The sequence below is a fragment of the Portunus trituberculatus genome, chromosome 16, assembly GCF_017591435.1.
Source record: "Portunus trituberculatus isolate SZX2019 chromosome 16, ASM1759143v1, whole genome shotgun sequence".
NCBI classification, from domain to species: Eukaryota; Metazoa; Arthropoda; class Malacostraca; order Decapoda; family Portunidae; genus Portunus; species Portunus trituberculatus.
Genome location: NC_059270.1, coordinates 11,525,639 through 11,550,444, shown reverse-complemented (window position 1 = coordinate 11,550,444; position 24,806 = coordinate 11,525,639). Strand labels below are relative to the sequence as shown.

The 24,806-nt window shown below is 40.5% G+C and overlaps 2 protein-coding genes across 4 annotated transcripts in view; both read right to left on the bottom strand.

The window, feature by feature from the left end:
* Positions 1–4,334, bottom strand: part of LOC123504555 (ATP-binding cassette sub-family C member 9-like) — a 45,786-nt gene extending 41,452 nt beyond the window's left edge. Inside the window, 1 exon segment of the mRNA XM_045255161.1 lies at positions 4,155–4,334. The gene's annotated coding sequence lies outside the window, so the exon portion shown is untranslated.
* A 4,232-nt stretch (positions 4,335–8,566) lies between these two features.
* The window catches only part of LOC123504488, a 166,348-nt gene continuing 150,108 nt past the window's right edge, over positions 8,567–24,806 (bottom strand). For 2 of the 3 annotated variants that reach the window (XM_045255039.1, XM_045255040.1), the window contains 8 exons: positions 18,566–18,708; positions 16,870–17,055; positions 15,186–15,524; positions 14,439–14,548; positions 13,792–13,885; positions 12,460–12,619; positions 10,905–11,183; positions 8,567–10,252 (listed from right to left, as the gene is read on the bottom strand). In XM_045255039.1, coding sequence (XP_045110974.1) covers positions 9,395–10,252; positions 10,905–11,183; positions 12,460–12,619; positions 13,792–13,885; positions 14,439–14,548; positions 15,186–15,524; positions 16,870–17,055; positions 18,566–18,708 — 2,169 coding nt within the window. In that variant the 3' untranslated portion in view covers positions 8,567–9,394. Of the gene's footprint in view, positions 10,253–10,904; positions 11,184–12,459; positions 12,620–13,791; positions 13,886–14,438; positions 14,549–15,185; positions 15,525–16,869; positions 17,056–18,565; positions 18,709–22,518; positions 22,672–24,806 lie in introns of those variants that run through there. The other variant, XM_045255041.1, reaches the window with a different exon arrangement.

Here is a 24,806-nt window from a genome sequence, read left to right as displayed (position 1 = left end):
ATTGAAGAAAAATGAAAAAAGGGAAGAAAAAGAATAGGAAGTAAAAGAAAAGTAAGAATAAATATAAGTAGAAAAACAAGAATAAAAACAAAAACAACAGCAACAACATTATAGCAATACTTGATTATGTTCAAAATGATGTTGACGATGATGATGATGATGATGATGATGATGGTGATGGTGATGATGATGATGGTGGTGGTGATGGTGATGGAGAAGATGAAGTGAGTAGTGACGTTTACATAACATAATCCTTGAACAAAACTCAGGAAACGCTGCGTCATGTTACTGAACACACCACGACTCTTGGACAAATAATGACAAAGATTTATTATTGTCCTTTGATGTTGCTGTTGGTTTTGTTGCTGTGGTGGTGGTGGTGGTGGTGGTGGTGCTGTTGTTGTTGTTGTTGTTGTTGTTGCTGGTGGTGATGGTAGTAATACTGTTGTTGTTAGTGGTGGTTGTTGTGGTGATGGTGGTGGTCATTCTGTTGCTGATTATTATGATACTACTATTTTTAACAATGATACAACAACAACAACAACAACAACAACAACAACAACAACAACAACAACAATAGCAACAATGATAACAAATAAACACGCTAAGCAAACTCAAAATAACATCAAAACCACAGAGAAACAACAAACGTGGGAAACAACACAGGAAACAAGAATTTACACTCAGCACGCACTCGTACTCTACAATAATGTCTAACCACACACACACACACACACACACACACACACACACACACACAAGACGCTCGAGTGGGCAGCCATACCGCCAGTCACTTCCGGGCCAGGGGATGTTGGTGCCTGCGGCTTACTCTGAATCACCTGCCTGTGAGGTGTGGCGGTGTATGTTAGGGAGGGACTGTGCTGATACTATGATACGTGCTTGCTTTATATCTTTATGCTCCCTTGACATTTACTTCATCACAGGTTTTTTTTCTTTATTATTTCTTCTGTTGCTTTTCTATTAACTTTATTTTCTTCATATTGTAAGATAATTCTTTCTCATTTTCATTTGAATTTCCTGCCGATGTAAGACGGAATGTAATGATTTGACATGGCGAAACCTGGGCTTTGAGAGTCGTCACAGGTTTCTTCATTCGTTTATGTTGCACGAGAATTTTACTCATCATCATTTCGTGAACGTATCAGAATTTCCTAACGAGTTGATGAGAAAAGTAATGATTAACATGACTGTATCGGAGGTTTGAGAGTCGTTTATTTCATCACAGGTTTCTCGATCATTCTTTTCCCGTATTTTCTTTTCTTATTCCTCTAGCAAGATAAATTTCCTGTGGAAAATAAGTTATTCCAGAGACAATAGAGTAAGCAGAAGAACTATGTAAGTATCTATAGTTCTGTTGGATAATTAATCACGTATAGTTAAATGATAGAACTTAACTACACAAGGGATAATTGTACAATAATACATACATTGATATTTATTTAACTATAAAATGATAACTAAATTCTTAACATTACAAGTGAAGCAATGAAACATTACAAACGAAGCGCTAACTCGTGAACGCGAGACTGCGTCTTACGGCAGTCCACAGGTGGCCGCCGCAGTGAACACAACTAGAATTACGCCACGGATTACTTGATACTATCGAATTGTCCAAGGCTTTCATGGGCATTCACGTAAGTACTTTAGATTTAACTTCTGACCAGTAAGAATTGGAGAGTGTTATTTGTAGGCGTGTGTTACAAGGTAAAATAATCAACAATAAAACATCAGTAATAGCCCATTCTCCGGTGATAATGTTTCATATTTATTCCCACATTAAATAGTAAACATTTCTTTAAAAACTTACCGGGTTTGATTTTCAGTTCACGATCCAGGACAAGCACATACATTGACTACATTGCGAAGTGTGAGTAGAATTACAATAATAAGCCAATGCATTTGATAAAATGGTGGAAATGACAACCTTGAAGGACGAGTTGGCTGGTAGTGAATTATATGTTAGTTATTTTCTATTCCTCATTTCATGTACGGATAAGAATTTCCCCTCAGTATAAGACGGTATAATTGCATTTTCAACCAATACATCACACGTAACTATACACATTCTCACGGTCTAGATCACACTTCTACGAGCATTTCTAACCCCATTTTACCCTATCGGAAATGAATAATAACTTCAGAATAGAAGTTAGGTTAGGTTTGGTTTCCCCACCCTAAAACCCCGCTTTCCCAGGAGATCCCCAAGCTTGTTAGACATTGGGAAAAAGAAATATAAGATAGGGTATATTGGCTGAAACTGCAAATTTACCGATAAGACGAATGCAATTATCTAACGTAATGCCAGTCATTTTATCACCAATTTTTTTTTTTTCTTTTTCATTTACTCGAATATTTTCATATCATTTCATGTAAGAATAGAATTTTCCTATCAGTATAAGACATTTATAAGGCACTGATTTAACAAATACGGTATCCGGGCTTTCTGAGTCATCATAAGTTTGTTGTTATTCTCTCCTGTTTTCATCGCCTTTCTGTTGCGAGATAATTCCCTCCACCCTTATCACGTGTATCAAAAATTTCTACCAATGGAGGATGAACGTAGTAGTACGATTAACATGGCGATACCAGTGCTTTGAGAGTGAAGGGCGCGCAGCACGCTCACAGACAAACCTGTACAGGATATGCTGCACAAACACCTAGCTCACCGGATAATGCACCAACAACAAGATGAAGGCGTGACCTTTGGACGCAACAAAACAGAGCGGTGACGTCATCAAGAGAGGAGAGCTAACTAGCTGTGTTGCATGAGCCTGGAGTTCATCCCCAAATTCAATTTTGAATGTTTTCCTTAATCACTTAGAAGTTTTGCGACATTTTCTTTACTACTGTTTCTGAAATATTTCTATAGCTTATATAAAACACAAAATGACCCATTCCCGCTACCTTTAACTTTTCACAGTTAATTAATCTTTACACAACTTTTACGATTTTCTTGTTTTGTATTACAGGCTAATAAATAGTTATGTCACAGAAGATACAATCAAAGATTACTATTCAATGTGTGTGTGTGTGTGTGTGTGTGTGTGTGTGTGTGTGTGTGTGTGTGTGTGTGTGTGTGTGTGTGTGTGTGCGTGCGCGCGCTATTTGCTATAAGTTGTAAGTCGTTCAGGCACAAGTTGTTACATATATCTAATGTTACATGGTACGAATGACTTATTCCCTGATAATGAATGGACAGGGTCAATGTTCATGAATGTATGACTTATTCTGGCAATACAGGATATTTATGACAGCTCAACTGTCCAATAGAGAGAGAGAGAGAGAGAGAGAGAGAGAGAGAGAGAGAGAGAGAATATCTAATTTGGATTGCAGAAACAATGTTTTGATAGTATTTGTGATATCTATATACAACAATCTCTCTCACATTCACTATACAGTAACTCACACCATGAAAGGAAAAGAAAAAGAAAGAGACAAACATCACTATTTGCATTGCCCAAACGGTGATACTTGTGTCAGCTACCTTTATTAACAATCTCTGCCACGATGAAAGCAACAAGACACAGCTCCACGGATGGGAACACACCAGCAATACACGGAGCGGGAGAGGAACAAGTTGATCAGTCGGATAGAAAGTCCGTCTCGAGCGGAGTGTCACTAGTAATGCACATCGAGACTTGCGAAGCGAACTCTATCGGACAAACTGAGATAAACTAAAGATAACTGTTACTTCTGTTGGGGAGTTGCAAGTGAAGGGTGGATAGCAGACGGACGATAATTGTCATGGCATTAATTTTTCTCAGCAACGAAAGACATATTGTAAATGTCTTTCGGCATATTCATTCACATACACAGAAAAAAACTAATAATAAATAAATATATAAATAAATAGGTAAATAAAATAAATCAATACATAAAATGAAAAAAAAAATGAAGATGAAACAACCTTTGTCAAAAATTTATCCACAAGATCCCGATGCAGAATGAATTGGAAGAGTACACAGATCTACTCTTACTTTACCTGCATTTATCCTTCTGAAATCCACAAGAGCGACGCATTGACGCTGAATTTACTAGTGTAACCCCCTCTCTTCACACACGTGGAACATGCCCATCAGCAAAACCATCACGGAGAGATAAAAGATAACACGATAACGAAGACATTTACTCACCCAATAGCCACGACATATTCAGATTCGGAAGCCCCACCAAGGTCACTGTGATTTTTGTACTTTCTTTTCAATTAGAGCACCGGTAACTGAGTGAGAGATGAGGAGCGATTGCGGCGTCCGTGCCCGCACCTCCCTTCACCACCGCGGCCAGACACTCACTGCGTTGAGCTGCTCGCCGACTCTTGACTGGCTGCCGCTGCCCTAACAGTTGTTCAACACTCAACCCTCTTCGTCACCAACCTATTTTCTCTCTCTCTCTCTCTCTCTCTCTCTCTCTCTCTCTCTCTCTCTACGCATCATTAACTGAATTTCACGACTTTCATTCAGCTTTTCAGAAATCCTCGCGTACATTTACAGTTTGTTTCTTAAAAGTCTCGTGATTTTTTTGCGTTCTTACGGTTGACTCTAAAAGACCTCTTCCTTATAGTTATATCCTTTACTGTTTCAAGTTACTGAGAGAGAGAGAGAGAGAGAGAGAGAGAGAGAGAGAGAGAGAGAGAGAGAGAGAGAGAGAGACGATGGGTAGGAATAGGTAGGGAGGGATAGTGACTAATGCAAACGTTGCCCCAAGCTGTGTGTACAGGAAAAACAAAAAGAGGGAGAGGCTGGCGAGTACAGGAAAGATAGAGTCAAGAGTGTGGAGAGATGGAGGTGATGGAGAGGAAGGGAAGGAAGGGAGGGAGAGAAGAGGAGGAATGAGTTCCAAGGTTGAGCAAGGTGGTAGTGTTTGTTTGGTGTGATTCACCTCGGTCGTCTGCTGGTCACCCAGCCAGTCTAACCCCATTACAGAGCGAGCTCAGAGCTCATAGACCGATCTTCGGGTAGGACTGAGACCACAACACACTCCACACACCGGGAAAGCGAGGCCACAACCCCTCGAGTTACATCCCGTACCTATTTAGTGATAGGTGAGCAGGGGCCACACATTAAGAGACTTGACCATTTGCCTCGCCGCTTACCGGGATTCGAACCCGGCCCTCTCGATTGTGAGTCGAGCGTGCTAACCACTACACACTGTGTGTGTGTGTGTGTGTGTGTGTGTGTGTGTGTGAATGAATGAAAATGACTTATTCTTATCAGAAGAAAGACAAAGTAAAATCAGACATTTTTCCGTTTTGTGTTAACTAATACATTAAGCGAAGTTAGGTTTTAGTTACCAAGGTTTACAAATCTGTTTTCATGATTTCAGTAACATTTTGACAAGGATTCTACATCATCAGTCTGAACCAGACTTCGCATTTAACACTTTCGTGTGGAATATACCCGAGTTTTCGAAGATATTTTAATTTTTTTATGACAAATTGATAAGGATTCTGCGCCATCAAGAAAGAAATAACATGAATGATAATCTTGCTAGTTATTACTTAATAGTTTACCGGTTCCCCTCCCACATAAGAAAAAAATCTGTGTGGCCTTTGATCTTAACGGGAGATCAAAGAGGAGTATGAGTGGAGTGTACTGGGTAACTGAGTAATGATCCACGATAATTCAATAATCATATATTAATCATGTAGAACGACCAACCAATCCCCGCTACGGTATATTGAAGATGATTTCTGCTTCTCTAATCCGTGGCATCCGAACAAAAAGAGAGTGTAAGGGAAGGCAATTTATGAACGTACGAGCCGAGACGCAACAAATAGTCTAGCATCCACCTTCTCAAATTCAAGTACCGCTATTTACTTAGTTTTGGAAGAATGTTTCGAGAAAGATTGATGAGTAGATAATACTATAGTTATTTTCATGTTTATGTATTCTCTTTACTGTGTTCTAATAACTTATCTAGCTACACCAGAGAGAGAGAGAGAGAGAGAGGAGGGCGGAGGGGTCGACAGTCGCGTAGCGTCATCAAGGTCGACGCATGACATCACCAGGTAGCTTCTTCCATCCACGTGCGGGAAGGAAATACTTGGTGCTGCTCTCTCTCTCTCTCTCTCTCTCTCTCTCTCTCTCTCTCTCTCTCTCTCACTTTCCAGCCCAGTACGCCTGCCTGCTTCTCTCCACCACCTAGACATTTCCTCCTTTCTTTCCCAACCTTCAACATTTTTCTCGCGGTCACGACCCTCACCTCGAATAATATTTCCTGCGTTACTATTCCCATCGTCTATACCTCTTTTTTTTTCTCTTCCTTTTCGGTTTTGTATCTTTTTTGTCTCTCTTCCTTTTCGGTTTTGTTATTTTTTTTGTCTCTTCCTTTTCGGTTTTGTATCTTTGTTATTTTTAATTGAAGTGTTAAGTTTTTTTTTATTAATTTTAGAATTATTCATCTATTTATATATATATATATATATATATATATATATATATATATATATATATATATATGTGTATGTTTGATGATGATGATGATGATGATGATGATGATGATGATGAAATGGTGGTGATGATATGATGATGATATGATGATGATGATGATGTAATGATGATGATGATGACGATGTGGTAATGATGATGATGATGACGATATGGTGATGATGATGATGTAACGATGATGACGGTGACGGTGGTGATGTAATGAAAATGCTATGGTGACGATAATGATGGTGATGGTGATGATGATGTGATAATGAGATGGTGATGACTATGTGATGGTTATATAATGATAACGATGGTGATGTGATGATATAATGATGATGGTGATGACGATGTGGTAATGATGATGATGATGATGACGAAGATGGTGATAATGATTATAATGATGTAATGATGATGACGATGATGATAGTGATGATAATGATGATGATAATATGATGATGATGATGATGTTATAACAATGATGATGATGGTGACGTTAATGATGATGATAGTTGCCGGCCATTATATGCTAACCACCAGAAACAGATCCATGAACATCATTTCAGATCTCACATATGAACATATATGGACAGATTGATATTGAAAGTGAAATATTAATTAAAAGTGTGTTTAATTCTGTAGATAAGAAACTTTATTAATAACGCTTGAATGATAGCAAAGCAGACTGACATTAGCCGATTATTATTGTATTATTCCTGTAGATTTTAATTTGGGGTGAGTAATGAGAACTGTTTTAAAAGAACGTAAGAACAAGAGAAAAGAGGGAAGCTGCAAGAGACCGCCGGTTATATACGAGACAGTCTCTATGTGTTTAAGCTACCTAATTCCATTTATCATTCTCATCCATGAACTTATCTAATCTTCTTTTAGAGCTTCCTATTGACTCAGCTCTGACTACATCACCACTGAGACCATTCCACTCATCAACCACTCTGTTTGAAAACCACTTTCTTCCCATTTCTTTCCTAAACCTGAATTTTTCAAGTTTAAACCCATTATTTCTGGTTCTGTCCCTGCTACTGATCCTAAGAACTACATTTATGTCCCCTTTGTTAAAACCCTTATACCACTTAAATACTTCTATCTCCTCTTAACCTACGTCTCTCTAAGGAATGCAGATTGAGTTTTTTTCAGTCTCTCTTCATAGGGTATATCCCTCATTCCCTGTATCTTTTTGGTCATCCTCCTTTGCACTGACTCCAACAGAGCTATATCTTTCCTAAAATGTGGGGACCAGAATTGAACACATAGTCAAGATGTGGCCTGCCCAGCACCAAGTATAACTTTAGTATTACTTCGGGATTCCTGCTTTTAACACTTCTAAAAATGAATCCCAATACTCTATTTGCCTTATTCCTGGCCTCAATACATTGCTTCCTTGTATGGAGATTGGTCCTAAATCTTTCTCATACTTGGAACTTCCTAGTGCCACATTATCTATTGTGTACCTATTGCTTGGATTATCTCTACCTACGCTCAGTACCCTGCACTTGTTAATATTGAACTGCATTTGCCATCTATCTGTACATTCTTCCATCCTATCCAAGTCTGCCTATTCTGATGAGGCTGAGTTTGTTTAAAGTACTCCTCTTAGTGTGTGTGTGTGTGTGTGTGTGTGTGTGTGTGTTGGGTGGGGAGTCCCTGGAGGGAGAGGGGGGAAGGTGAAGACAATTGTTTTATTTTGTGAATTAATGAGGGAAAGAACGACCCATATGTTATGGAATGCCATCAGTAAAGTGTAAATTTTCCTGAACACATTTAAGATTCTAATGTGCATCTATATGTGACTAACAAGCCTTCTGTAGTTTGTGTCACACTTTGAATTGTTTTTAATCTCTTAAAAATTGTATCTGTATGAATTGTTCTCTTAATCTCTTGAAAATTGTAGTTTCTACTGGCCTTATGCCTCTGGAGCCAAGCCAGATTTGTGGGATGCCCTGGATGGAAAGGTTCAGGCTGCACCAGGCATGGAGGACTGACTCAGCCCAGTGTGGTGAGGAAGACAGGCTGAAAGGCAGAGGTGAGGAAGGAAGACAGGGTGAAAGGCAGAGGATAGCACTTGAGTATCTCACTGGTGGAAATGAAAGTTTGCAGGATGATTTTATTGAAGTGTTTTTTTTATTGACTTTCTGCATGTTCATTTGCACAGGTTTCCTAGAAATTTGATTTTAAAGTACAGTATTACTGAATGCTATTTACATATCTTTTCAATAAATATATACAAATCATTACTTTCATTTTTTTTTACTTACCATACAGCTTGACATACTCAGCTGGAGTTAGGGTAGCTAAACTGTACAAAACTATATACATGCTGACAAATAGCTCTTACAATAGTACAAGCGCTGCAGTAGTCTCATAACTGCACTAAACAAATATTTAGCCTGAATGAGATCACTGGGTGAGCTTTTATATCCCTAGTAGTAATTGTAGTAGTAGTAGCTAGTCATGTAGTACCACACACAGCCTCTTAAGGTGTGTGTAATGGAAACTTGCAAACCCATCCACCAACTCAAAAGATGGTACTCAGTGAAAATAGAACTCCGATTCATTCTCACCATATTCCTAAAAATCAAATATCCATTATATTCATTCTCACCACCTTACTATGAATCAAATATTCATTACTTGGCCAACATTTGTTCTATAGCTGGGAGTAATCATTTAAGCTCAAAAGAACACTTCAAGAATATTAATGATGATATTGCTGCCCATATTTTGTGTTGGTCTTCATTGTCATGTTAGTGGATTTCGTAACCAAGGAAGATTTTCTTACTGGCCAGTGTTATGAGCAATTATTTCTTCTGTATACACGTGTGATCACTTTTTGCCTTGATTACATAAGCTGTGGGTTTCAGGTACATGTGAAAACTATTGAAATGGTTTTATTATTTGCAGGTATATGTGGATGCCTCCCTTCTCTCTCAGCACCACTGTTCATGAGGACGAGGGCTTGCAGCCATGGTGAGAGTGGTAGAGTTACGGGAAGCCACAGGTGTGGGGGGACTGTGCATAGTATAGTGACTGTGGTGGCTCAGTGCAGATACCCTTTGGTGAGAATTGTGGTCATGGTGATGAAGGTGACTGCTCCTGTGGTGGTGGGAATGGTTAGTAGCAGCACTATAGTGGGTGGTAGTAGTGGTGTGACTGTAGATCTCCCTAGGATCTTCGTGACTCCCAGGAATGTGAGAGTCCAGGTGGTAGGAGGCATCTGGGGAGAGGGGCCGGCGGGTACTGGGTTGCTGGCGGTTATAGTGGTGGTGGTGGAGACGGGGCCTTTCATTGAGGGTTGTGGTTGTGGTGGTGACTGTGGTGGCTGAAGCACCTTGAGGAGTTGGCCGACGACCAAGGGATTCACCAGTAACAATGGGACTAGCGCTCACCACCATCATTACGCTGCCATCACCCCCAACCCCACCACCACTGCTGGAGCAGAGGTGGTGGTCATGGCCCCAGGAACTAGTATAGTCAGGGGGTGGCAATTCTTGTTGCTTCTCATAGATACTTTCATGGCTGTGGTAATCTGGTCTCTCACGACTTCTATCACACAAGACTTGGGAAGAGAGGTCACGTTCTTGACAATGAATGTCAGTGTCAAGAGAGGGCCAAGCCTGGAGAGGGTGGTGGTGTCGTGAGGTAGATGTGGTGGAGGTGGAACGTGAAGGAAGTGAGACGTTTGTGGGCCCCTCCTCCACGTTCTGCAAGCTGGTGGTTCGCTGCAGACTGAGGCGCTCTGGCTTCTTGGGTGGTATGGGTTTAGTACGGGAGGGCGGCCGAGAGTCCTGTGGAGAATGAGAGCTTGTTGAATAATATAAATTACAGCCACATAATTACTGCTTCAACTTCCAGATGAAACAGTTCATATTATCTGAGTATTGGAAAAACATTGCACTTTTCTTGGTCTTGAAATGTATCATACTGTACACATCTAGACTATTTATTATCATTTGTTTAGTTGCATGTGTATGCTTTTTAGCTATATATCATTGTTTGTTTAGCTTCATATGTCTGCTTTTAACTATCACACAAATCTGCATGTGTTCTATATGAGAAAATTACAATGTGTTCAAGTTTTGGAATGTTAAATAACTGAGAGCATTATTAATTATGTTTTTTGCCACCACTTTGAACTTGAAAAATAAACAATAGGAGCAGTTTGTCTGAGAGTATTAGGTACTACTTGATCAGAGCAGGGAATATTAGAATAGCGGCATATACAAAAAGAGATTAATTTATTGAATGAAGAGTCTCAGATGCAACAAGAATGAATGAGAATCAGTTATGGGTGTATATAATGATGTGGTCCCTGAAGGTCTCCATGGAAAGTTTATCTGCAGCTCATAAGATCAAATATAGGAGGGAGGATGTCATTAATTTTTTTTTTTTTTAATGCTTATGTAGAGGTTTGCATACTAACAGATTATAACTACAAACCTCATTCTTTGATTCAGGTCTTGGGGACAGAACTCTCTTGTGGTGTTCAGTATTGGGTTGCTTTGATGGGACTCCCAGTCCTTTGGTGGAGTGCTGATGGTTGTGGTGGGGGTCAGAGGAAGCAGAAGAGGAGGAAGAAGAACATGAGGTAGGAGAAGAGAGGGAAGAGTCTGGGGACCTGATACGGGGTAGAGTTGGATATTGTTGTGCATGCTCTAATTCTCCATTCCCCAGCTCAGGACTTGCCACAGCCAAGCGCTGCTCACCCTTCTGGAACACCTGTCAAGGAAGTAGGAGATCAGATTGGTGCAAGTGCAGGATGAAAAATCTAACTAAATAAATGTCAGTTTATATAGATATTAGCATTACAGTGGTGTACATCAATCAATTATGCAATGTTCAGCTGCATCAGCATCATGATAGGCACAACAGCACTCAAGCCCATCCATCTCTATATCTTGAGCAAGGAAACTAGTAAGTGGAACAGGTATGTACCTTTCATCCCTCCATAATATCTACTATAGGCATAGGTGCATAATATCTACTATAGACATAGGTGTATCATTTGCTGTTGGTAGTGTATATACTTACTGCATATAAATCTTAATATATAGGTACTGGCGCCACAATCTGTCCTATAGCAATACAGACTAGTGTTTACCAAGTACACTGTCACTTTAAAGTTACTGTATGTACCTCAATGTAATGAAAAATAGAAAGGTAGTTTTTTTTTTATCAATTAGAGAACAATGACTTACCATTTATGAGGCATCAATCTGGCAAGAAGTGAGACTTCAAAGTTAGCAATGAGTGATCAAAACATTAACTCGAGTAAATTTTTTATGCTATGTAGGATTCCTTTATGGGAGGATAGTTATGCTTAGGATGAAATGCTGGAATGGTTTACTACATCAAAAGGCATAGCTGGGATGATGGCAGCACAGTGTTAACACGGTTGTCATTACTGAGAGCTGTGAAGGCCTGGTGTAGTAAGCATTGGCCATAGAGGTCATGATTCTTTAGTCAAGAACTAAATACTTTGCTTAGGTCATGAGTAAATGCAAAGATAACACTACACTAAGGATGGGCCAATGAGAGGCAGCAATTACAAACCTGTCGTGAGTGTCTGTAGCCCATGAACATGCTGTAGGGAACATTTAGTGAGCCTGAACGCTATGGTGAGAGAGAGGTGAAGTATCAATTTATATATATGCAAGAGGTTGTGGTTTGTATACATTGTGGATTCCTGTGCTGTGTAAAAGAGAGCCATATCATTCATAACATGGCTTTCCCCCCTTATTTCCTATTATATCTCTCTTTGTTTGTATAATACTTGACTGAGAATAGTTAGAGATTGCCTTTCATACAATACTTTCAAGCTGAGCGTCTCTTCTCTTTCCTTTTTGTACAGTTTGTCTGTCCCTTCATGTTGCTTGATTCCATAAAAACTTTATATTTGGTGCCTCTAGAGCTAGAGTCCCTGTATTAAAGCATTTAGTGGCAGAATCAGGACCAAAATGTCGAGAGAACATAAATGGGAAGCATGAAGTTTTACCTGGATGACTGTGGCTCCAGGTTGATGGGATGTGGTAACAATGGTCTCACCCTCAGCTGGGGTTCGCCCTGACTCACGTGTGCGGGAGAGGGTATTCTGCAGCTCCAGTACCTGCTCTTCCAAGTAGCTTATGCGGTGACTGAGCCGAGTATTGTCACTCCTGTTGAAAAGAAAAATTATTAATTTCCATAAAGAATACATGATGGGAAGTATAATACTCTCTATATTAGCGTAATGGAGAAAACAATGAAATTACAAGAGTAGAAGAGAAAAGACAAATGAATAGAAGTAAAAAAGACAAATGTAATGATAGAAGAAATAAAATGAAGTGTGACCAACACTTGTATCTCCTCAGGTAATTTTTTGGTATTTTTTGGATCTCTTAGTCTCTAATGTCTCTAAGTCTCTAATGGTTTCTTCCCATAATGTTTTAGTATCCCTTATGCTATGAGCAAACTTAATTGTTTTCTATTAGGCCAAACTTATTTGGAGATGGAATAGGCAGGGAAATATTGCACATTACATAGTACCTGAATAATAATTTGATAGTACAATGAACAAACGTAACTACTCTTACACTGCAGGACATCACCAAGAGTAGCTGCCAGCACATTGGTAGGTAAACGGTAACCAATTTTAACAATCACCAACTTAAAGTTTTGTGATCTTTTGAAGCTGATACTTGTGTTATGACATCTAAAAAATAACAAAAGCTAAAAAAAGTCAATAAGAAAAGTTTTAAAATGTAAACACCTTGTATAACACATCTTCATACTTGTCAATATAAAAATTCAGCTAGTTATAATTGCAGAAAATTAATGTTTCAGCCATCATCATCATGAAATCTAGCTAAATTTCACACTGTTGGTTCATATTACCCAAATTAAAATAAATTTTAGGCTATCAGTTCACGAATTCCTATGAAATTTTTGTGCACATACACTGCAAATGGAGATTTGACACCTTTTTTTTGCATATGGATGGTAGCTACATGACAGTTTAAACAAAAAAATCTACTGATTGAGAAACTAATATTTGATACTTTAATATTATTCAACACAACAAAAGTGATGAAATCTACATCCTATGAAATTGAGAGATGTATGAAATTCACTACAATTAGCAATGCAGTTCAGGATATCCAAGCTTAAGGACAATATATGGTCAAGCTGCACTGGGCTGAACTACTCATAAGTAGGATCCATCCATGTAAACACAACTTCACAGCTCATAACCATTTCACCACATGCCCGGATCACCAACATGTCAGTCATCCAGGCATAACAATAGTTTCCCAGCAGCAGAGGGTAAAGAGGCTTCATAACAACTTACTTGTATGAGTCTTTCTCCTTCATTGTCTTGTCTAATTTAGATGAAAGCTCCTTCATTTCCTTTCCTCTATCTTCTGACTTGCGTCCACCAGTTCCTGGATGGTATGAAAAAAAAAACACCAAAGTCAAAATAAAAACATGCCAAACCACAACTTTGTTAAAAAAGTAAAACACACTGTACTGACAATGCAAGATGCACTGAATATTTAATGATGATAGTAAACAAAGAGAGACTGTACAACTTACGGTAAAGCACTGCCAAGAAAGCCGGGCAACACACACACACACACACACACACACGGTAGCTCAGTGGTTAGAGCGCTGGCTTCACAAGCCAGAGGACCGGGGTTCGATTCCCCGGCTGGGTGGAGATATTTGGGTGTGTCTCCTTTGACGTGTAGCCCCTGTTCACTTAGCAGTGAGTAGGTACGGGATGTAAATCGAGGAGTTGTGACCTTGTTGTCCCGGTGTGTGGTGAGTGCCTGGTCTCAGGCCTATCCGAAGATCGGAAATAATGAGCTCTGAGCTCGTTCCGTAGGGTAACGTCTGGCTGTCTCGTCAGAGACTGCAGCAGATCAAACAGTAAATCACACACACAAGGGGATGGGAGCAGTTGCACAGGCGGCATGAGTGCTTTCCATTACTTACCTGTGATGGGCCGCGCCACGACAAGATTAAGTAGCGTTGCGCCAGCCATGACCCGCGTGACCTGCTCCAGCCCGCACCCTACCACGCTCTCGCCGTTCACCTCAACCAGCCTGTAGTGGCAAGGAACAGAAAGGGGACACTTCAAGATAAAGTTTTACAGTGAAAGGCGGGGAAAGGAGAGGTATGTGAAGGAAGGCGCGCCCAGTAATGAGTTTAAGGTCGCGTGATGGTAGTGTGGTCTGGGAGGGCCAGTGAATGTCAGTCAGGGTTGATTAGGGGAGGTGAGGGAGGGTCGTGGGAGAAGCGGGAGGCCTAGAATGAGAAGGTATGTAGTACACAAAGGTAAGAGATGTACAAAAAGGAGATATGAGGGAGGATATTAACAACATTAATAGGGAAATTAGGGGATTCAGTTACGTACAGTGAGTATGTAATACGTACATTCTCGTATTTATATGGAAACACAAGCTAATGCTACTTATTCTGAATTATCTAACTTCTCCGTTGTTTTTTGTATGGGGCTTCTTATGTGCTTTATTATTTAACACACACATCTTCCATACTCTCCAATGAAGTACTTAATTATTGTCGAAACTTTGTATCTCATAATTTCTTATGTGAAGACGTATATGTAATCTTAATTAAATTTTTTTTCCATTAACGCAAAAATGACGCAGGTTTGTAATTATTAGTACTATTAGTACATATTCATCCCTGGATGCTGTCTGCCATATCTTAGTGACCCACCTGTCGCCCTTCTTGAGCCGTGTGTCGTCCGTGGCCCAGTCGATGACACATCCCAGCGGAGGGCGTGGTGTCACGTGAAAGGGTGGATTGCCAGGTGTGTGTGGCACACTCAGGCTAAGCAGCGAGGCGCCTCCCAACGCCGCTGCCCCACCTGCCGATGTCAACAGGGAGTGGAACGAAGAATTCTTTCCCGGCGTGCCATTGACAGCAGGGGAGGGGGTGTTTTCCTGAAGGCGGGTGTTGAGAACATTTGCTTCCTCCTTCAGGTTCAGAATGTTGAGTTCTTCCCTCTCCAACTCATACTCTAACTCAGCGGCACGAATCCTTACGTCGATGTTACTGTTGGGGACAGAGTACACGTGTAAGGGTGGGTGAGTGGTGAAGGTAGTGACGTCACCAATACCATCTGCGAGGGAGGATAAATTTATAGCATGCCCTAAACACAAACATATAGATAATGTCACCAAGATGACGCAGGATAATGTCGTCTTTTTTTTTTTTTTCTTTTACCATGTGCCTTGACCCAGTACTAAGCTTGTCAGCTTGATGAGTCCCTTCAATATGTAGTTAGTATACACATAATTAAAGAATTGTGTTAATGATGTTAAACTTCAGTTTTTACTACTAATTCAAGGGATAAATGCAATATCTTTTCATTAATATAATCTATTATCACTGTATTAAACGTTTTCATCATAAGGGAACTTTGTCATAATGTATAATGGTAATAATAACAATAAAAAAATAATAATAATGATAATAATGATAATGATAATAATGATAATAATAATAAATAATAATAATAATAATAATAATAATTATTATTATTATTATTATTTCTATTATTATTATCATTATTATTATTATAATAGTAATAATATTCATCAAAAGAGAACTTGGTCACAATGTATGATAACGATAAATGATAATAATAATGATAATAGGTCACAGTGTATGAATAATAATAATAATAATAATAATAATAATAATAATAATAATAATAATAATAACAAAACATCAATGATAATAATAATAATAATAATAATAATAATAATAATAATAATAATAATAATAATTATAATAATAATGATAATAATAACGAACAATAATAATAATAACAATAATAATAATAATAAAAATAATAAAACATTATAATATTAAGGATTATCACAATTATTATTATATGATATAGTAACAGTAGCAAAACTAGTAGAAGTAGTAATAATAGCCGTAATAGTAGTTATAGTAGTTGTAGATATAATAGAAATACAAGTAGGTAGTTGTAATAGTAGTAGAATTATGAGTAGTAGCAATAGTCATATCAGTAAGAAATGCAGCAAAAACAGCAGTAGTCGCCTCAACAGCAGTAGTAGTTTTGCCATTAGTAAAGTGACACCAGGAAGTGCGGGTCATAAATTGCATCTTTCACAACAAACATGTTTTCTTCCTCACATTTCCCATCATTTCACTGGTTGGGGGAGCATTTTTGGCAGTTTTGCTCGACGAAATTGCGCATCCCATCCCGTTAACACACGGACAGGCAGCGCTAACCACATGACAAAACCCCCATTACACACACACACACACACACACACACACACACACACACACAAAAAAAAGAGTCAGAATAGAAGAATTTACGAGGATAAGTAGTGTGTTAATCATTCTTCCTTCGCCCACTCACTCAGTAATGTCGATTTTCTCCAGGGATAGTTTTAGGTTCTTGACGGTGACGCGTTTAGAGTCCAGCTCGCTCTGCACCTTTGCTAACCTGTCCTGCACGCTCCTCCGCTCCGTCTCCGTCAGTGCACCGCCGCCTTCCCCTCCGCCGCCCACCGTCCCGCCAAGGTTGGTGATCTGCGTCTTGAGACTGTAAAGAAAGAGATTGGTTACAAGCAATGAGAAATTCACAAAGAAACGAGGATAAGATATATTTTAGCTGCATTTTGAAAGAGAGAGAGTGAGAGAGTGAGTCATTCTGGGTACGACTACTATGATAAAACAACTCACTTTCACACAGTACTAATGCTAATGATGGAAGTAATGGCAGTTCAGTTGTTCGAAGTTGCTTACAATACACCAGGATGCCTATTATGCTATAGACGGCTATAAATTAACTCTCTTTTAAGGAATTCACCAACTTTGAGGCCAAGAACACTTTTTCGAGGCGTTACGAGCAGCGCCAGGTGTTTCGCTTGCCATGGCGTCACTGATAGGCGGCGGCTGTTGTAATGTTGTAAATAAATACGTAAAACTTTAATAATACGGTCCGTGAACAAAATTACAGCAATCCGACACCAGACACTCCCAGCCGCCGCTCCGCCACAGTCACCACGCAGGTAATGGATGATGCAGTAACCGTGGAGCCAATACTGTGGCAGAAGGGAAAACCGCAACCACCAAACTGGCAATATCACGTAACTATTGGTGCTAAATGTCATTACACCTACTAAACTCATGTTCTTACAACCACCATCATTAAACGCGTCACAATCACTGCAACCACAGCACGGAAAAACACAAAACGCTAAGCATCGACGAAACTACAACTGCAGTGATCGATAAATCTGGTGGACTAAACACAACTAGAATTTTCGTATATTTTCAGGTTTTTCATTCTGAACTCTGGTATCCTCCCATGATGGCCTGAACAATAAGAGCACTAAGCTGTTCTGCCTTCAAGCTCCCTCTTTCTCACATTTTATTTAGTTCCTGAGTTACTTAGATGTCATAGATGCTCTTCACAGGTCCCTGGATATGGTATCTTCATAAAATGTCTTCCATGGAGTCTTCTGACATTTCTATCCTAACGTTATCTTTCCATCAATCGATACTTCCTCGTCACAACAACCATTTGCACATCGAAGATTATCAGTGGATAGCGAAACAAGTTACAATAAATGCATGCGCCATAATCATGTTCTGACAACTGAGCCAATGTCACTGCGCGCCAATTGGAAAGTATTACCGTTAAACAAGTTGACAAGATCCCCCACCAAAAAAAAAAAAAAAAAAAGAAAACAAACAAACATGCAATACCTTCTTCCTACCACCGGTCATAATGATAACCCTGACTATAAACATGTTGGAGACACTTGTGAGAAAGAGACACTTCCCTGCTTCAGTTTTGTCTCTAGCTTGTTAGAAACAATTCCCGAAACCTATTAACTTAACAAGACACAAATGCATATGAATACCAAAGTAATAGTAGATTCCACCAAGCCCTTGCACAACTCCAATGATTTAAGATCCAAACTGTGACCACAAATACGACAAAATATACAAACCACCCATCTAGTGATATCGCACAATAATAATTATGTCTTAGTTACACACACACACACACACACACACACACACACACACACAAGTAAACTCACGACTGTATGACGGTGTCTTTATCTCTTAGAGCCTGATGGAGGGCGTCAAGCTCCCGCACCAAGTCCCTGGCGGCTCTAGGTAGCGTCTCCAGCAGCGCCTCCCGCCTCCTCTTCCACCCCAAGGACACTTCGATGCTCGCCATCTGTCGGGAAAAAGGGTTACAGTCACTTGGCACTGGGACGGGTGATACACAGTACATACAGTCCTCGGGGCAGATGATCCTTAAAAGAGATTGGCCTAGTGCAATTAGGTGTCTTAACGTCTAGTGCTCGAAAACACTTCGAACTCAAACCCCTTCGTCCCCAAAATGGATGTAGACTCAGTTGTCTGATAGGCTTCGTGAAGACACCATATCGATCCACACACACCAATATAATGTTTGTCTACTCATCCACTATTTTTATTCAACTATGCCCATTCAACCATTACTCCACATCATTCACTCACACCCTAACTACATTAATTTATTCAACGATTCACACCTACAACCTATCATCTCCATTAGCACACTCACTCAACTACATCCATCCATCCATCCATCACCTGTACTCTACCTACAGGTCCATTTACTCATCCATCTACCTCGGGGATCTGCCCACTAACTAACTCACCCACCCACACTCGGCTATCCTTCGTTCCACCCACACTGTCCATGCAATCCACTCTACCATTCACTGCACAAACACCGAGTCCACAACCACAACCACATACCAATCCTTTATCCATCCATCCACACCTCGTCTACACATCTTATCACCAACACCCTTCACTCATTCAACCACTCAACGATCCACCAACTCATCCACCTATCCACTTATCCAAATATTTATCCACACCCAATCACCCACCTATCTAATCCAACTACCCACTCGTTCATCCACCTACCAATTCAATCATCCATCCACCCACGCATTCATCTGCCCACGCGTCTATCTATTATCTCTTCAGTCAGTTTCTCTTTCTTTATTTAAACAAGAGTATAGGAAATGATGCTTAAAATTCTACGTTGTGTATGGAATTATTTCAGAAGTAGATGCTAAACTGTGTCTTAAATGCACTTAAAACATGGTCGATCCTGTCCTGTATACGTAGCTATCCTGACCAATACACAAACTACTGCTTTAACCTTTTCACTTTGATACGAGACAATCACCACCACAATGTGCAGTATATGAAATCTTTTATAAGCATCTGCACGAAAGTTATGAGTGAAAAAAGGACTTTGCATTCTCTACCCAGTTTAAAACTTGATATGGCTGCAGAATAAGTAAAGATGTTTCAGAGTGACTGGTAATTGGAGAAAGGTGTACCAAGTGTCAGTCAAAGAAGAAAACACCAATTAAACAGTTCTATGACTCGTCCCTGATCGGCACTACACACACACACACACACACACAGGACTGCAGAGTGTGTGTGTGTGTGTGTGTGTGTGTGTGTGTGTGTGTGTGTGTGTGTGTGTTCTGAACCATCCTGTGTGTGACTGCCGGACTGGTCTAGTGATACACAGATAGATAGATAGATATATAGATAAATAGATAATTAGGTATAGATATAGATATATATAGATAAAGACAATTAGATATAGATAGATAAAGTAGTAGTAGTAGTAGTATATATATATCATTGCTACTACTGCTATTGCCTTGAGTATAGAATGATCACCTGTTTCTTCAACCTGAGCAGTCATTACATAATTTCTTTTTTCACTACCATTATACTAAAGTCGCCTCTCCACCCACACAGCCATGACTCCTCTCCCCATCACACACCCATGCTTCTTCACCACCCACTCACTCGTACCTCCCCTCCACCCATACACCCATGCCTGCTCCACCACCGACATACCCATACACTAATGTCCTTCGCCATCCCCACACACCCATGCATGCTCCCTGTTTCGCTGCCATTATGATGTCGTGGCGCAGTACCCCGCCGTATACATATTTTTTAATCAATCATTTACCACTAGCCACACTGCCCTTATGACTCAAATACAGCCCCACTACCTATAAACCCCACTACCTATAAACAAGTCCCCACCTCACGCATGCAAACCAGTATTGAAAATTGTAGTGGTTTAAAATAAGGAGTAATAAGAGGATTTTTTTTATTACTCTCCCATTTGTTTAGCACCACCACCACCACCACCACCACCATAACCACTCTGCACCTTCGCTCCCCCAGCATCTTAGCAGTCTTCCTCCCTCCACTCCCATCACTTCCACTGCTATTATAACGCTGTAGCTTCACCATCTGGTGCACACAGTCTTCTTTTATCCTACCTCAATGCGTGTGATTCTCTCTCTCTCTCTCTCTCTCTCTCTCTCTCTCTCTCTCTCTCGATGCGCTAAAAATGTTTGGCCTACTCGCTCACTCTCTTTGCGTCATTGTTGTCTATCTGTATTATACTCTACACGTGCACCAGACCACTTTATGAACCTCGACAAATCACGGTAATCAGGAAGGTAAATACAGAGAGCATGGAAGGAAGATTCGGCGGCTCATACTTGAACGCGGAAGGAATTACGAAAATGAGAAGGCAGAAACAGATCGTAAGAAAAATGCTAAACCACACAAAAGAAAATGCTCCTCGTTCACTTTCCTTGGACACAATCATAAGGTGGAGGAGAGGGAGGAGGAGGAGGAGGAAGTGCGTGCAAAGAGAACTGGTGTAATGTCGCTTCCTCAGTTTCTGCTTTCCTAAATCTCAACACGTTCGCACACTTCCCTTTCCCTCCGTTCTCCTTCCTGCTCTCCTTCCCGCCGCCGTCTCCCTTTTACTCCGCTTTATCTCTCCCCATGACGCCTTCTGATACAGCGATGATTATAATTCGTCAACGTACAGAGAGAGAGAGAGAGAGAATGGTCATTATAGCCACAAAGAAAACGGAGATTATTTACCTAAGTCAAATGAGGTTATCGTAATGAAGAAAATACACAAAACTAAAATGAGATGATCAAAATTAATAATCCCAAGACTCGACCAGACTTCCCTGAGAAACTCGCAAGCAAACCAGAAAGAAGTTCCTTGTAAATTTCCGGATTATTCGCATCCATGAACAAATCTGAAGAGAGAGAGAGAGAGAGAGAGAGAGAGAGAGAGAGAGAGAGAGAGAGAGAGAGAGAGAGAGAGAGAGGTTTATTAGTCCGAAATCTCGCTCGCTGTCTTGGTATTTACTTTCAGCGTCTATATCGATCCACTGGCGTTACAAGAACTACCTACTCGTACACTGACCCATCATCTAACCACTCCACTCCAGCTGGGAAGAGACGGAAAGTGACACGTTTAAACTTCCATCAACCCTTGCTCAAGTTTCATTCTTAATCTTGCGTGTTGAGCTTCAAAGATAATACCGAGACGCAGTGTGAGAGTTCTAAACAGCCAAAACTCGTGCCGTTGAGACTGCATTTTTTTCTTTCTTATTGTATACTATACGATCTTGTCCAAAAAGTGTGGTTAGCGAAATTACATATTGGGCAGGCCTAACGTCTAATTGTTTATGACGACAGGTAAAAGTGTGTGTGGGTTAAGAGGTGACTAGCAGAGAGAGAGAGAGAGAGAGAGAGAGAGAGAGAGAGAGAGAGAGAGAGAGAGAGAGAGAGATTACACTTTTTTAATGGCGAGTAAAACTGTCACGTCAACACGCATTCATCAAACTCACGCCACCATGCCTTTCGAAACTACTCATTGGAGAACGCTCTCTCTCTCTCTCTCTCTCTCTCTCTCTCTCCCAAGGTGTCACTTTAATCTTGCTTTAGATATCAACATATAACTAAAATGAGCTGCTATTTTTCTTACTGAAGGTTTAAATTAACAATGTTTATTAATTTATTACAATTACATAGACTAGATACTCGCTCAATTCTAACTAACAACTCGTGACTACATGAAGGTCGGGAGAAGTCAATAATAGTGGACGGGTTACAACTACAGCCACACCTCGAGACTCACCTGTACATGCGTTACTTCCCCCATCATACACCTGTCCCCTGTGTCCATGTATGCAGCCTACGTCACAGCCACACACACCCCCGCACGCACCTGACACATCCTCCTCACACCACAACAGAGCCCTGACTGTCCTGCCACCACACAAGTGATCGCCTCCCCCTTCCCTCGCCTCGGGGCCTCGCAGACTTCCTGGAGAGTTCGTCGAGCCGAATTCGTGTCTTATTTTCATCTTTATACTTCCACTTCTCTGTTCCCATTAATTTTCATGTTTTAACTTCCTTTTTAGTATTTGGAATCCTCAGTTTCGTTACAATGCTTTTCTTTTCGGTTGTCGGGGATAATATAAACATTCGCTCGTTCGCTAATGGTTAGTTTGCGATGACTTAATGACACCAAGTTTGGGGGGTGGGTTGGGACGAAACAAAGAAGCGCTGATTGGAATCTGATGAAGCAAGGAAGGGAGGAAAACAGGAAAACAAACCAAGGAAAACAGCGAGGGAAGACACGCAACAAGGAAACTAGGTGGTGTCGTTGCAAATGTAGAAGTTGAAGACCTACAATAACAACTATGCTATTTTTTATTTTCTTATTTATTTGTTTATTTAGTTCTATGTTGTTTGTTTGTGCTTGGATGTGGTAAGTGAAGTGTTGTGTGTAATTCTCTCTCTCTCTCTCTCTCTCTCTCTCTCTCTCTCTCTCTCTCTCTCTCTCTCTCGTGATGAGCGGCCCCCATCACTCCCGTTACCCCCCGGGCGACTGTTGTTACTTCTTCCTTCCTCCTGCCTCCTCCTCCTCCTCCTCCTCCTCCTCCTTCCTTGTCATCATCCCTTCTCCTCTGTCTCTTCTTTTTCTGTGATGACAATATTATTATCCTTCCCACGTCCCCCTCCACCAATTTCTCTCTCTCTCTCTCTCTCTCTCTCTCTCTCTCTCTCTCTCTCTCTCTCTCTCTCTCTCTCTCTCTCTCTTACCCCCCGCAGAAGGTAAATATACTCAAGACAAGAACAAGACTATTTTAATTTTTTCCTTTCTTTAATCTGATTTTTTTTTAATTGATTTTTTTCCCCTTTAAGGTCAACGGGTCATTTGTCTTATTTTTCTTGTACATCCTGCGGAAAATACACAAAGGACATGGAGAATTAAGCAGCAGTTAGGGATAATTAATTTTGTAATGCTCTCTTTCCTGTATTTCATTTTTTTTTAACTTTTTTTTTTTTCAAGGAGTGATGACTTTAACATATTCAAACTTTATGCATGTGTTTATTTCATTTAGTACGTTTCTTTCCTCTCTGTTGCTAGTCAAGTTTTACCTGTGTGTGTGTGTGTGTGTGTGTGTGTGTGTGTGTGGTATTTCCGGTGGCGGGGCAGGAGGGCGTACATTCGTGATACTGGTGGTGGTGGTGGCGGTGGTGGTGGTAGTGATAGTAATAGTGGTGAGGGTAGTGATGGTTGCGATAGTACTGGCAGTTATGTTAGTAGTAGTAGTAGTAGTAGTAGTAGTAGTAGTAGTAGTAGTAGTAGTAGTAGTAGTAGTAATGGTGGTGGTATTAGCTGCGAAAAGGATAGTGATGAATAGATGAATAAAAAAAAAAAAAAAACCCGTTAGTCAAAGTAGTCACATAATAGCAGTGGTAGTAAGAATGACAGTTGTAGTGGTGTTAGTGGTGTTAGTGGTGTCCATAGCTAAGGTGAACAGCAGTGGTGGTGATTGTGAAGCTAACACAGTAACACTTGAAAAAAAAAATTGGTAATACGTATGGTGACAACGACCATACGTACAAATGATCGCAATAGTGAAAAATGGTTATAACATTGGTGATAATGGTGGAGCAATGGTGGGTTGACGCACTACCACTATCACCACCACTATGACCACCACCACACCACCACACGACCACCACGACCAGCGCCTTCCCACGGCCCACAGGTGGCTCACACGCCCGTCCCCTCAGCAGCCGTGAAGGGGCGTCGCAGAGTAATGTGGTGCGGGCGGGGATGGGGAGGGAAGGACATGGGCTGGAGTGGGAGGAAAAGGCCTGATACGATGAGGGGTTGGGGCGGGGCAGGGGTCGAGGGTCGGGGTCGGGGTGACAGGAGGACTAGAGTGTCAGGGTAAGGTCACCGAGGTGGGGACTATAGTTAAAGAGGGCGAGGGAAGGGATGGCTTGGTATACATTCAATGCTCACTTGGGCGTCAGAAATGTACTAACTTAGTCTTAGTTTCGTCTTTATCAGTCTCAAGTACTAGACATTTTCTTTTAGTTTCTTTAGTTCGTTTGTTTTTCTTA